We start from the raw sequence: 15185 nt of genomic DNA, 5'->3' as shown, positions 1-15185 counted from the left end.
GAACGCTTCTGCAGGTAAGGCAAGTAAAATAAATGTACGCTGAGCAGGCTTCTTGGGATCTGCGCAAATTAGAGAATGGAAACTTCTTTAGAAAGGCCATATTTGGAGCCGGGTGTGGTGGCGCATGCCTATTATCCCAGCAGCTCTAGAGGCTGAGGCAGGAGGATCACAAGTTCAAAGCCAGCTTCAGCAATAGTGAGGCACTAAGCAACACAGTGACAACCTGTCTCTAAATAAAATACAAAATAGGGCTGGGGATGGGGCTCAGTGGTGGAGTGCCCCTGAGTTCAATCCCTGATACCAAAAACAAAAAGAAAGGGCATACTTGGAAACTGTAATACCACATGTATATGGTGAACGACTGCTACTTCTACAGTAAAGATATATCTGGAGTGGGGGGCACAGAGGGGACAAGCAACATCTTGGTCTTTTCAGCATGTCATCATAGAAAGTTCTGGTGTCTGGGCTGGGGTTGTAGCTCGGTGGTAGAGCGCTTGTCCTAGCATGTGTGAGGCACTGGGTTCGATCCTCAGCACCACATAAAAATAAATAAATACAGGCATGCTGTCCATCTACAACTTAAAAAAAAGTTCAGCTTTCCTTAGGAGGAAAGGCTAGGTGTGGCCTCAAACCTTTGACACACCAGACCAAGATACCATTTCTCCTTTGATGAACTGAGTAAAGTTAAAGGCTTCCTTCCAATCCTCTAAGCAACTTAGAGACCCTGTCTCAAAATAAAAAGGGCTGGGGGGATGCGCATGTGACTCTGGGGTAAAGCACCCCTGGGTTCAATCCCTGGTACAAAAAAAAAAAGCTTCCAATCTTCTCAAAATAGCAATTTAGACCTAAAGGGATGCCTCTTGAATAAGAAAAACATATGCCAATAAGTAAAAATTAAACTCAAGGTTTCTTTTCAGTATGTTATGCTTACATTTCAACTTTGAAACAGTATAATTTATGGAGGGGGGGAACAGGTGGCCAAGGCTGGCACTTAATTTTGTAGGTCATCTCAAGAGATGAAGATATATCACAAACTAAATCAATCATTCTATAGGTGCCAGGCAACAGTGAAAGAAGGAGTACCTGCTGTCTAGGAACTCGCTGTACCATTTCCAGAAATATCATTCAAGTAACCTTCTATCCCTAGGAAAAATTGTCAATTTGTATGTATTTGTAGGATTTGTGGCTGGTATGTGGTGACCAACATAGACACACTTCACTGAATGAATAAAATCAATGAGATCAGTGAAAACACAAACAAAAGAGCAGGGTCAAATCCTAATATAGCCCCCTAAGACTATGTAGCCCTGATCAATGCCTCTCTGAACTTGATTTCACTATCCTAAGAAATGTGAATGTTGATACTACCCATCATGCCAGTCAATTGCTGGCATGTCACATACAAGCAGTTCCCAAATAAACAGAATTTATCAAATGATGAGTCATCTTCTGATAAAAAGTTATTGGCCCAAGAGGGCTGGGGATGTAGCTCAGTGGTAAAGCGCTTGCCTAACATGTGTGAGGCCCTGGGTTTGATCCCCATTACCAAAAAAAAAAAAAAAAAAAAAGCTCAAGGACTATTTTATTATAACAGAAATACTAGCTCTAAAAGCAGAAAAGCAAATTTCAACATGTACTTCATTTTCAAGGTGTTATTAGGCTACAAAGAAACAGAATTTGAGCTGGGTGCAGTGGTACACACCTGTAATCCCAGAAACTCAGGAAACTGCGGCAGAAGGATCTCAAGTTTTGCAGCGGGCTTGGGCAGTTAACTTAGTGAGATCCTGCCTCAAAATAAAATTTTCTGTTTTGTTTTGTTTAATTTTGGTGGTACCAGGGACTAAACCCAGGAGCATGTAACCAATGAGCCACATCCCCAGCCTTTTTTTTTTTTTTTATATACAGACAGGGTCTTGCTAAGTTGCTTAGGGCCTTGCTAAGTTGCTGAGGCTGGCTTTGAACTCACAATCCTCCTGCCTCTGCCTCCTGAGCCACTGGGATCACAGGCATGTGCCACCTGCCTGGCCAAAATAAAAGATTGAAAGGGTTGGGAATGAAATGAAGCTCTGCAGTAAAGTGCCCCTGGTTTCAATCCCCAGGATGGAGGGGGTGGGGGTGGGGGGGCAGTGTGTGGGGGATGATTTTTCAAAAGGGGTTATACAATTGATCACATTTACATGACTGCATTTTATCATATGCAAATTATACCTCAATAAAGATGATTTAATAAATGATAAAATTTGCAATATATGAGCCATAAAATCCCCTCCAACTGTAAAATTCCATTACTTTCTAAAATCCAGTGACTTGTCCCAGGTCGTAAACTATGCAAGACTATTGGCTTTGAGTTTACCATCACATCCAAACTACTAAGAAAACTTTATAAGTATGATGATTACATTTACACTTAAGTACCACTGAAGGTGAAAACACCTATAAACTGATGGTCTGTGATTAACGGCTTTTTGGGGGAGTTTACCAGGGACTGAACTCAGGGGCACTTGACCATTGAGCCACATCTCTAGCCCTATTTTGTATTTTATTGGAGACAGGGTAGGGTCTCACTGAGTGCCTATCTCTAATAAAATACAAAATAGTGCCTTGCTAAATTGCTGAGGCTGGCTTTGAACTCGAAATCCTCCTGCCTCAGCCTGCTAGCAATTAGCACTTTTAAACTACTATGTTTGTAATTTTTCAGGACAGACAATTATAAGAAAATGTTATCCCAGAGGCTTAGGTGGCTGAGGCTACAGGATCTAAAGTCAAAGCCAGCCTCAGCAATTAAGCAAGACCTTAAGTAACTTAGTGAGACCCTGTCTCTAAATAAAATATAAAAAGGGCTGGGGATGTGGCTCAGTGGTTGAGTGACCCTGGATTCAATCCCTGGTACTTTAAATAAATAAATAAATAAATAAATAAATAAATAAATAAATAAAATGTTAGAGAACAATCTGCAATGAAATGGAAACATGGTCATAGCACATTTTTAGGTGAAAAAAAAAGCAGGTCACAAAACAGAGCGATTCAATTTTTATAAAAATGTATCTATTGAAGGAAAAGATGTTTTAGAAACAAAATTTTGAAGGCTACTAAACATTAGTTAATTGTGTCAGGAACAAAAAGCCTGTAATCTGTGATTTAGGAGGCTGAGGAAAGAGGATTCAAAGTTCAAGGCCAGCCTCAAGAACCCAGTATATCTCTGTGTCAAAATAGAAAATAAAAAGGACTGGGGATGTGGCTCAATCCAAAGTACCCAAAATAAAATAAAATTAGTTAACTCTGAAGGGTGGTTTATTTGTCTTCTCTTTCTTTTGTTAACTTGATTATTTTCAAACTTAAAAAAAAGGGAATAGAGCTGGGATATGGTTCAGTGGTACAACACTTATCTATCATGTACAAAGCCCTGGGTTCTACCCCTAACACCAATTTTAAAAAGTACACCAGTGTTACCTTAATGTTATTTATTTTGTAATAAAAGTAAGTTATAAGCCAGGCTCAGTGGCACAGTCCTGTAATCCCAATGTCTAGGGAGGCTGAGGCAGAAGGATTACAAATTGGAGGCCAGCCTCAGCAATTTAGTGAGACCCTCAATAACTTAGCAAGACCCTTTCTCTGTACAACCACAAGAATGGGATCATAATTAGAATAAGTTATACTCCATGTATGTATAAATGTCAAAATACACTCTAGTATCATGTGTATCTAAAAAGAACAAATAAAGAAGGGGGCGGTGGTGCACGCCTATAATTCCAGCAGCTCAGGAGGCTGAGACAGGAGGATTTTGAGTTCAAAGTCAGCCTCAGCGATGTGGAGGTGCTAAGCAACTCATTGAGACCCTGTCTCTAAATAAAATACAAAAAAGAGTTGGGGATATGGCTCAGTGGTCAAGTGTCCCTGAGTTCAATCCCCGGTACCAAAAAATAAATAAGTAAAATAAAAATAAAATAACAATAATGATAAAATGGAAGGGATACATCTCTGTTGTAAGCACCCCTGAATTCACCTCTGAGTTCAATTCTAGGTGAAAACAACGTTACAATGTTACAACTAGAGATCATGGTAACATAAGTGGGAAACTTACTAGTGGTCTAGGTCTCTGTAAGCTACAGGAGGCTTACAGACAAATTTAGAGGTCCTGAGAGTATTGGGCTAGGAGATGGGTTTGCCCAGCACAGCTGCTACCTGCTTCATAGGAAGCCTTCATTCTCACATCTGCCAAAATACATATTCAGCTCTTCTACCTGTACTATAAACAGTCCAATATTAAAAGCCAAAAACATTTTGTAGGGGCTGAAAAATGTAGCATTTGAAGATTAACTGATCCCAATTTTATTTAAATTTTTTACAAGTTTACACACTTACTACTAGACTGAAATAAAATATTACAGATTGAGGATGTAGCTCTGAAATAGAGCACTAGCGTATGAGAGGCCCTGGGTTCAATCCTCAGCACCACCAAAAGGAAAAAAAAAAAAACAATCTGCCAAACTGACATGACATATCACTTGAAATGTATTAGATATCACTGGCTAATAGAATTATAGGTGACTTTTCCTTTTTCCCTACATATTATGTACATTTTTCAGTTTTTCTGCAGTAATTCATATCATTTATAGGCAGAAAAAAAGTGAGGTAAAACAATTTTTTTGGTTAATATCGCCAACTCTATTCCTTAGTGACCCTATAGTTAAATCCATTAACCGATGAGCATCTGTGACAGAAAAGCAGTAACAGCTGCACACAGACCCTGTACACATATATACAATTTATGTTCAAACACCCTGATTCCTGTGGGCTTCATCACAAAGCTTTAAACCCAAAGAGATTACCTCATGTGTTTTAGACTATAAACATGTCCATTCACAAAAATGTAGACTTTAAAAGGTAGAGAAAATATGACTTTTTTAATTTAAAAAATCTACCCACAATGCAAGAGAATTCATTTCAGATTATTCTGTACAAGGCTAAAAATGACAGAATAAATGAAGGAGAGTCTAAAGAGATTGGCATTCTCCCCTTATCTGTAAACTTGTATTTCTTCAAAAAATTCCAAGTTATGAAGGGGAGGACCCTATCAGGCTCTCACACAAACAGCAAACAAGCCATAGCAGAGCAATCATTTAAAGGATCACACTGATGACCTGACAGGCCTTAGGAATTGTGATCAATTGAAAAGATGGCAGAAAATTCCTCTATACAACATTTGTTGGCAAAAGCATCATCTTGGTTTCACATGGAAGAAATCAATAAAAATAACTTGAAATAATTTTCTTTCTTTGTGGGGAAAAAATTGCCATTCATTACAAGTGTTTTTCTTTGGGGGCATCAAATAAAACTATGAGGACCTTTAGGGATGCTGAATTTTCAGGAATCAGTGAAATTCTAAAAGTTATTTTTAAGAAAGAAATCTCTGAAAAAAAAGAAAGCTAATTGTCAATTATCAATAGAAAGATGCTACGATTTTTACCCTTGAAAATACCTAGTGACATATTTATACAACAAATGATTTGACACTACAAACTATACTGAAAGTCATCTGTCATTTAACCTGGAGGAAACACGGTCATATCCTTACCTAAAGACTGGTAGAGCTCTGTCATTTTGGGATGGTCCCAGCATGTTGTTTGGGTCTCGTGGCTAAAACACAAAATAAAAAGAATCACTTTAGAATTTATGATGGGCAGTAGGAAAAATGGGGGAGAGTGGCAGGGAACAAGATGTTTACTTTTGAATCATTTGGCATCTTTACTTCCAAGGACTTTCATAGAGTAGTGAAGACTATCTTGCAAACAGAAAGGCCTGTCGTCATTTTTTTAAAGGGAAAAGCAATATGAACATTATTTGGTTCCAGAATTTTTTTTGCACCCACAAATCGACTGCATTTCTGTTATAATAAATGGACCTTGTTATGTAATCAATAATCAAAGACGAGAATTTCTTCACCCATTCAATGTGGAATATACAGAAAGGACACTGACAATTGATTGCTATTCAACTCTGTCACAAGAGATACTGGACATTAGTTCCATGGCTATAAATCACTTCACTTCTCACTCGCTTTCACCACTGGGACCCTTCTCCATTACTCTTCCCTCTCCATATCCAGATCTCATATCTGTGACACTTGTATTCCATTTCAGCTTAAGGTATGGCCAGCGCCCGACTAATATATCATACCTTCCTTCTTCCCATTACTTTTAGAACGTCTTCTTAACTCAGTACTCTCTACACCACTTCACCTCTTCCTATATTTACTTTGGCCTGAATGAAGCATTCATAGTTCTCCATTTCTCGGGAGTGTGGTTGCCTGCTATCAGCTCCTTCCACAAAAGGAACAAAACACCTTTGTTCCTCATTCAATTACATGAATAAACCCAAGAGAGATAACTACATATACTTTTCCTTACTTTGGCCCATCTACATAAATCACCATAGCATCATATTTCCAGTTTCGGGGATTACATGATGGGCTATGATAACACAAAATGCAGTTTTGAACAATTTTTCAGTATGCAGAGCCTATTCATAATCTTTTAGGGGGAGGATAGGGAAAGGAGAAATTACTTTAATTGGGGTACTTCAAGGGCACCAGAAAGTATAGAGGCCTCACACAAAAAGAAGAATCTGGAGAGGGAGCAATGTCACAGGGACTCAGCACAGGTTTGGATTTTAGGGCTTTGCGCCCAACTGGTTGTGAAATTTGAGGCAAGGCTACTCACCAGAGAGAGTTAAAGAACTACTACGTGATATAGGAAATTGACTATCACATTTTGGTGCTCAATATGTGGTTGTTTTTGTTATTATGTGGCCTTCAAATTACTGTCCATTAAAAGCAAACCTTGTATTAGTTGATTACAATACAGATGTGAATCCAACTGCAGTAAGCCAGTCACCCTTCCTAGACAGCAAAACATAACACTCACTGGTAATACCTTTGTTTTAAAAAATAAAAAGTAGAAAACATAAAGGAGTTTCATAAAAATTATCGTAAATTGAACAATGACATATGGAAATTAACCAAACTGTACCACTTCAAAGGCCATCCCTATGATATTTACCATTCACTGCAGAGCAGAGAAGACTAGTGAAATCAATTTGCAAGAAAATGTTCACTTGTGATCCAGCTCCCTCATGTAATCCCAGGCTGAGGCAGGAGGATCACAAGTTCAAAGCCAGCCTCAGCAAAAGAATGAGGCTAAGAACTCAGTGCGACCCTGTCTCTAAATAAAATACAAAAAATAGGGGTGGGGATGTGGCTCAGTGGCCAAGTACCCCTGAGTTCAATCCCTGGTACCAAAAAAAGAAAAGAAAATGTTCACTTGGGAAGCGCTGTCTCGCTCTCTTCTAAATAAATATGTTCATTTCTGTTTTATTTTTCCACAGAGAAAATGTACATTTGAGGAATGTTAACAGGGGCTTATCAGTTGAGGGAATGTAACAGAGTGACATGGAAGTCTTAGGAGTAAGAAGAGCAGGAGATGCAGTCCATGCTTTAGGGAGTATTAGGAAACCCCATGACCAAGCCGGTTTCCGATTTGGAGAGGGGCAGGCAGGACTGGTACTTTACATGCACAGCACAAAGAGACCGCAGCTTGCAGCTTCATGGGAAAAGTGTTGCTTGTTCTTCGGCATTTTTTAGCTTACAGAGTGATGGGGTACCAATTTTGTACACAGGTGCACAGCAAGTAAAGGTTACCTTTTATTGAAACCACCCTGTACTTAGGTCTTCCCCATTTCCAAAGGTCATCCAAATATGAGCACCAGGGAGGGAAGAAGGGAAACACACCTGTGCCCACATGTGCAGGCCCTTGTTTGGCACAGTGCATAATGAAACAATATCCTATTTCTAGGATATTTGAGGGACTGTAGCATCTTCAATGGATCTGAAAAAAAACATTTGCCTAAGCTGATAAACCTGACCAGAGACAGAGAACCACCCTGAAAAGTCACCACCTAGAATATACTTCAAATCGGAGGAGCATGGCAAAGAAATTGACTTGTTCCAAATGCAACTTGTACCAAATGAGAAACGTGCATAAAATTTACAAGAGAATCACAGAGAGAGAGAGAGAGTTAATGAGAGCTTCATGCAGTACCCCCATCTGTGAGAAAAATTCTCATGACAATATACCTACATTACCACCTTTCAAATGAATTTATTTTGCAGGTTAAAAATTATGAAAAAGGTTTTAGAAATTATTTTTTGAATCCACAAGTCCTTACAAAACTGAAACATACTTTGCTGGAAGACATAAGAAATTGTCAGCTCCATATCTCATCCCTTATTTGTGTGTGGCAACCATAGTCCTTGATAGGTACTATTCTACAAATTACCTGTGATTTTGATTTTAGAAAACATGAATAACACGGATAAGTGAACTCCTTAAATAATTCCAAAACCAACCTTTTTAAAATTTTTTTTACCTTCCTCTCCTCCAACACACACACCCTTTATTTTTAAGCAATGCAAAGTAACCAGAAAAACAGATTTAGATTTCACCTTTGCAGTCTTAGTTTCACTTCATCTGCAAACCAGTACTAAAAGAAAGAAGTGAGCACAAGCAAAAAGAAGAAAAGAAGAAAGGGTGTGACTAATCCTCAAAACTAGAAAAATAATCTTTTAATCAGTTAATGCTAAAAATGCTTGGCAGCACAGCTGAAAGGACTTCAAATTTTTGAGCAAGTACATGATAAACCAAATATTCACTTTACTGTATGTGGGTGTTTTCTACCTGTGGTGAACACAAGGTCCTACTGGGACATATTTAACACCCTCAAATAGACAGGAAAGATGGATATGGATCCCATGAAATGATAAACACAAATCTACGTAACTCACATCTATATTCTACCTTTTAGAACAAACTGATTTTTTTTTTTTGCCTGTGATCAATACGGTTTTACAGCTGTATTTCTTACTCTGTGCCTGTCTTCAAAAACAAGAGAATTCTCAATAACTCCATGACAGACAGCTCACATTTATCTGGAACTCGCAGGCAATATAGAAAAAATATGCCCTGCACTTCACTTTCCACTTTAGAAATACACTCCACAAATACCACGTCCAATCAAAAAGGAAAATCTGAAACCTATTCATACATTAATGGGTACATCTTTGCTCAGCCTTCCAGAGAACAATGATGTTCAACATAGATCACAAATCTGTATGTACATTAACACAGAGATTGCCTTCATAAATAATCCTTAAAACACTCTTCAAATCTTTACAAAATTCTATTCATTTTGGCCCTGCTGGTCCCAAAGCGTGGCATCAGATATACCTCTCTGAGCAGTCTTCATGCTAAGATTCCCCACACACACACTATTTTTTTATTTGTACAAAACACAATTACCTCTCTTTTTTTCATTTTATCTGAGGCTATGATAGGAACCTAATGCAAATTAAAAATATAAAATAATTGGCTATGACAAAAGACCCCAGCAACACCTATTTGTCAATAATAAGAAATTAAAGCATTACTCTACTGAGCACAGGGCTGACCTAATTTCCTACCATACAATTTAAATTTTCTCTCACCTTCTTTAGTTTCAAGTAGTGTGCAAGGTTATTATAACCACCTCAGAGCTGTTCCTGCTGTCAGTGCTGGAATAATCAGACTTATTGGAAGAGCGTTTTTAGTTTCTTAAAAACAAACATTAAACACTTATAAAAAGTAACAAATATCTACTGCTCTCACTGGGGAAATGGCAGTTGCCTAATTAAAATAAGATTTCTTCTGCCACCACTGTTATTTGGTACTGAAAATATTCTGAACAGTTGCCTTTAAAAAAATATATCTTTCCACTACTTCCCAGGGAGGAAACTAATCACTATGCTGTGATATGAAAAGGTAGAGTTCTCTTGTGATTTGCAGAGGATTAGTTTGGCTTCATATATAATCTGGAGCCCATTGATCCACACACACAAATGATTTCCCTTTAATCTGGGGATCAGACTCTTTTTCTAGAGGAACCTTGGCATCTGCATGCTGAATTGTTGAACTTGGCTTGCGCTGCTGGAATATTGGCAGGGTGGGGATGGGAGAATATACTTAAAAGTTTCTGCTACTGTGGGGAAGGGGCTTAGAAGGATGGGTGTCAATCTAAGCATCACAAATCCTATTCTACTTCCTATTTCATGTTCCCTGGATATTTAACATTTTTATTCTGTTTGGCTCAATCCAGGGCAAAGATGATTGCCTCAGTGGCTGTTCCAGCTGTTACTTGTTCTCCGTCTATTTGCTTTTCAAGGTTTGCCTCCCACCCACCCTCAACTTTGGCCAAAGCAATTTCACTTCAGGGTCGTGTCCAATCCAAGATCAAACAATGATGACTGAAACCAATTCCACGGTGATCAAGGGTCGGAGACCTTTCATATAAGCGTGTTGTTTCATTAGCTCCTCTCACTTCTCTTGGAACAACTGTCTTCTCCAAAGAGGTGCTGTGGAACAAGGAAATTACAAAATCTAGGCAGAAAAAGAAAGCGTGATGGGGGGCGGGGGTAGACGACAAGAAGAGATGACAGGTATAATGAACCAGAGGGACCAAGAAGAGCTTATTGGCCACGGAAGAATATAGATTTTTCACTTCAAGACTCGGCTTGCCACTTAAAGCGGATGGATTTTTTTTTTCATGGTGTTTAAAGCATTTTATAATTAATACTATGCCTCCCTCAGGTAACTAAACCCCTTCAAATTCAGTTTCAAAGTTAACTTCAAATTTAACTGAGATAAGCAAAGTGTTCAGCCCTTTTCATTGCTGAGATCGGACTGGGAATGCCAAACTTTGCTTAAAGATGAACACAGGCACCTGGAGAAACGTGAGAGAGGAACACCCCAGAAATGACTCCACACCCAACCCCAGAGGGCAAAAGAAGTCTAACCAACCACCCGAAACCCTCGATCTTCTCTCCGCCAAGTCCTTGACTTCTAGGTTTTAATTGGTTTTTCTTTCCTGATTTCTCCAAGTCTTGAGGCATGCAATAAGCACGGCAGAAAACGTAGCGAGGGAAATTTCAGTTGGAATCCTCAGAAGAAATCAGGCAGAAAGTTGACCTTTTGGCACTTGCAGTGCAATGGAAGGTAGAGCCGCACGCGCCCCTTCCTTCTGCGAGGTCCAGAGACGATTTAGGAACAGCCTGTCTGGCTCACGTCCACACCGGCAGCCCGGAAAGAGGCAAAAAAGCTCCCGGCCCCAATCCCTGCGCGAAGAACATACTGTCCGCTCTGGGCACGGCGAGAAATCAGCTTTTTCTGTATGAGCCCGTCCCAAGACCGCGGAAGAGGCTTCCCGAGAGCTGGGCGCCAGGGGAAAAACCCCGGGGGCGCACCTGCAGCGGCGCCACCAAGACCCGCGGGAGAGGTTCCTCGACGCCCGGACGCCCGGGGTCCAGTCACCGCGCCTGTCCAAGTTTTGGCTTCCCCGGCTAGCCCTCTGTTCGTGCCACAAGTGCAAGGATTGCGGCGCCATCAGAGGGGGTCGTGGGCTGCGATCCACTTACCCTTTGAGCTGTTCCCTCATGGCTGCAAGGGCTCCGCGGTCGGGGGCGGGCGCAAGCAGAGGAGTGAGCTTTCCAGAGCCGCCGGGCTGCCCGAAAGTCGAGCGCCGCCGCCGCCCAGGCTCGCAGCCGAAAGCACTGCGGAGGAGCCGGCGCTGGCGGGCGGGCGGGCGGGCAGGCGGACAGGCGGGCCGGCCGGGGAGGGGGCGCTGCGGGCAGACGGGGCGGGGCCGTGCTGGGCTCCGCCCCCACCTAGACCTGGGAACTGGGACTCCCCGGGACTAGGCAGTTGGAGCTTGCAAAACAGAAAGGAAAAAGAAAAAGAAAGAAAGAAAAGGAAAAAGAGGAAGGGGATGGGGTTTTAAGGTAGACCCAGGAATCTGGAAGCCACACATTGCTTGCTAGCACCCCTTAAAACCTCTAGCAAGACTACTTGTTGCCTAAATAAATGACCTAGGTGCAAATGACCTCATCGCAAATAATTAGTGTGTGGGCTTGGAGTTTTCTTTTTAGAAAATGAAAGAAAAATCACATGCACAACCCCTACACACACTACCCCCTCAATTGAAGATTAAAGTGGTGGGGCAGTAAATTCAGGTTAGGCTCAGGCTGGATCAAACGAGATTCTTAACAAGCATTTGCATTTGTTTTTGCGATATAGCAGTGGTTCTTAAAATGTAGTCTCGGGACCAGAAGTATCAGAATCACCTGAAAACTTCTTTGAAATGAAAATTCCCGGGGCCCCAGCCCAGACCTACAGAATCAGAAACTCTTAAGCACACTAAAGCTTGAGAAGCACTGGTGTAGGCTCTCTCTCTAATTATGACACCATTGCCAATGGTGCTTTCAGTATTCTTTCAGAAACATCTAATAGGAGCTCTTTTTTCCAGTGGAACATTTTATTCCAAAAGTTACAGGACCTGGACCTTTCAAATATGTCTCATCGTAGGGTCTGCAATATGATGAAACTAGTTAACTACACAAGATTATTTCGAGCCTGGAAATATTCCAAAAAAGAAGAAAGCCTTCATTAGCACAAGAATTTTCCACAACCTCCACATAATATCTTAGAGTCGGTAGAGTATCTTATGATAAATTCCTTTAGTTTTTTCATTGTCCCTCTTCATCCATTTATTTTGTGGGCCTGCTTTTCCTTTTTATCTTCTTTCAACCCTCTGCTTTTCACTCTCCTAGTTGATTCATTCCACTTCAGTCTACAGTTTAAACACATTCCCATTTCTTTTTAAATATTCTCCCCCCACCATCACCATTTTTTTTTTCTCCTAGATTGTTCAAGCTGAAAGGACCTGGAGATATCAATTTCCTTTTACCATATGCTACAGCATGCAGAGAGGCAAAAATAAAGTAGTGAACAAAATTAAAAGGGGATGCCAGTTTTCTTAATTACCTTTGACAAACCAGGAAAAAATGTAAACATTATCATTAAAGACATGTGCATGTAGGTATATGGCACTTCTGGTATATCACCTCATAAATTGAGGCTTGTTAGTGTTGTCCTTTAGCAATTTTGAGCCTATGAGTTGTAGAGACAGATGCTATTATGGTCTGAGGGGGGCACACTAGGATTCATTTTAGGTGAAGTTGTCATTCTGTCTAAAAGCAAATTCTAGGTCTGCCCTTATCTTTGAGGGAGAGCGATTAATGTCCTGTGATGAGGAAGTAAGTGACCTTTGCAGTTGATCAGTGACAGTAATCTCTATGTCAATGTGGGACAACACTTAAATATTGTTTATCTTTATTTCAGTGAAAAGACCCAAATCTCTCAGTGTGGACGTTTGTAATATTAGAAATCAATTGGCTAAGGATTTGTAAAACCTGTGTGATAAGACAGGTTGTCATTCTCTTCCTGTTTTTTTTTTTTTTTGTTGTTGCTTTGTTGGTGGCGCCTTTACACTTGTAAATTACCTGCTAAAGAGTCTGGGGTTCTGGGTTGGGGGTACAGCTGAGTGGAAGAGCACTTGCCTAGCTCAAGGCCCAGGGTTCAGTCCCAACACAGAGGAAAAGAAAATTCTGATATGCTTCTCTAAAATATAAATGCGGAAGTCTATTTTTTTCAGCGTCCAATTAGAAAACTACTAAGAACGATTTGTCAGGGGGGAAAAAAAGAATGAAAAACAAGAAATCACTATTCAGGTTTTTTTTTAATTTGACAGATGGCAATCCTCAAAAATACATCTTTAAGTTCTTTTTTAGACTGTAGTTATAGGCACTTGAAGGCTTGTTCCCAAATCTTGATGTTATTTTAGAAAATAAATACTGAAAGTATTATTAGGAAATGACATGGATATCAGATTGTTTTGTTGTCAATTTCAGTCAGATTACGAATTTTGCTTATTAGGGAAAGATATTTAGAAAAAAGCAGAATTGATATATCTTCATTTTATATATAAATTATATAGTGATGCCATATATGATAATATATTATTTATAGTAGCTGTGTGTTATTATTATTATTATTATTGGTGGTGGTGCTAGAGATTGAATCTAGGGCCTCCTATATGCTAAGCATGTGCTCTACCATTAAGCTATAGCCCCAACCCCCATAATGATTATGATTATGATTATTACTGTTTTTTTAGAAAAAAATTTTAGTTGTCAATGAACCTTTATTTTATTTATTCATTTATATACAGTGCTGAGAATCAAACCCAGGGCCTCATACATGTTAGGCAAGTGCTCTACCACTGAGCTATAACCCCAGTGCTATTACTGTTTTTTTTTTTCTTTTTTGGGGTACCAGAGACCTAATCCATGGGCACTTAACCACTGAGTCACATATCAGCCCTTTTTATTTTTTATTTTGAGACACTAAGTTGCTTAGGGTCTTACTAAATTGCTGAGGCTGGTCTAGAACTTTCAATCCTCCTGTCTCAGCCTCCTAAACTGCTGGGATTTACAGACATAAGCCACCATGCCCAGTTTATTATTGCTGTTTTGATGTGAACCACAGACACAAAAAGAGCCTGGACTTCTGCCACCAGAACAAACTTAAGTTGAAACCCTGACACCAGAATCTACCATGAGCTACTAGTCCCCAACGTCACAACTAGAATATGGTGGTGCAAGGATTGAAACTAGAGAGTCTGGCTCTGAGGACCATGGTCTTAGCTACTTTGGTATGGAGAGATACGGCTTCCTTTACTGTGGGAAAATCTGTTTTCTCTAGAATGCTCATAAGCAATCTCACTGATGATGACACAGGAGAATAAATTTGTTAGAAATAGGGGTAAAGAAGGAATGAGATGAAATGAAGTCAAAGAAGGTGACCCAGTAAATTTTCCTCTAACCAAAACTCCAATCTGAATCACTTAAACTTTGTGGATATCTTAGAAAAATCAGAACTTCTCTGACCTAAGGGACTGTGCTGGATTCCCTCATTCTTCCCTCCATCTCTATTCTCTGTCCTTCTCCATTCTGGAGCCCTAGAAGGTTAGACCTCTGTAGAGGGCATCAGTTGGGCTCTCTTGCCCTTTGATTTCCTTTTGCTTTCAACCAATGGGAGGCAATGATGAAAGGCCTATAGAAGAAGATGAAAGGGCAGAAGGAGAGTGATGGCTGGGTATTTATACCCCAGGTTCCCTCCTGCTGGTCTCTGGCCTAGCAGTAGCTGCATTCTTTGACCCACAGCTACAGGTTTTGTTGGGCAGTCCTTCTAGCCGCAATAGCA

At 40.1% G+C, this 15185-nt stretch overlaps 1 protein-coding gene across 3 annotated transcripts in view; it reads right to left on the bottom strand.

Moving 5' to 3' along the window:
* Dmd (dystrophin) overlaps positions 1-15185 on the bottom strand; it is a 2014880-nt gene that overhangs the window by 134411 nt on the left and 1865284 nt on the right. For all 3 annotated transcript variants that reach the window (XM_077794046.1, XM_077794047.1, XM_077794048.1), the window contains one exon: positions 5576-5637. In XM_077794046.1, the coding sequence (XP_077650172.1) occupies positions 5576-5637 (62 nt within the window). The remainder of the gene's footprint in view (positions 1-5575; positions 5638-15185) is intronic.

Source organism: Urocitellus parryii, chromosome X, assembly GCF_045843805.1.
Source record: "Urocitellus parryii isolate mUroPar1 chromosome X, mUroPar1.hap1, whole genome shotgun sequence".
NCBI classification, from domain to species: Eukaryota; Metazoa; Chordata; class Mammalia; order Rodentia; family Sciuridae; genus Urocitellus; species Urocitellus parryii.
Note: the sequence above shows the minus strand (reverse complement) of the source record. Positions and strands in the feature narration are given on the sequence as shown.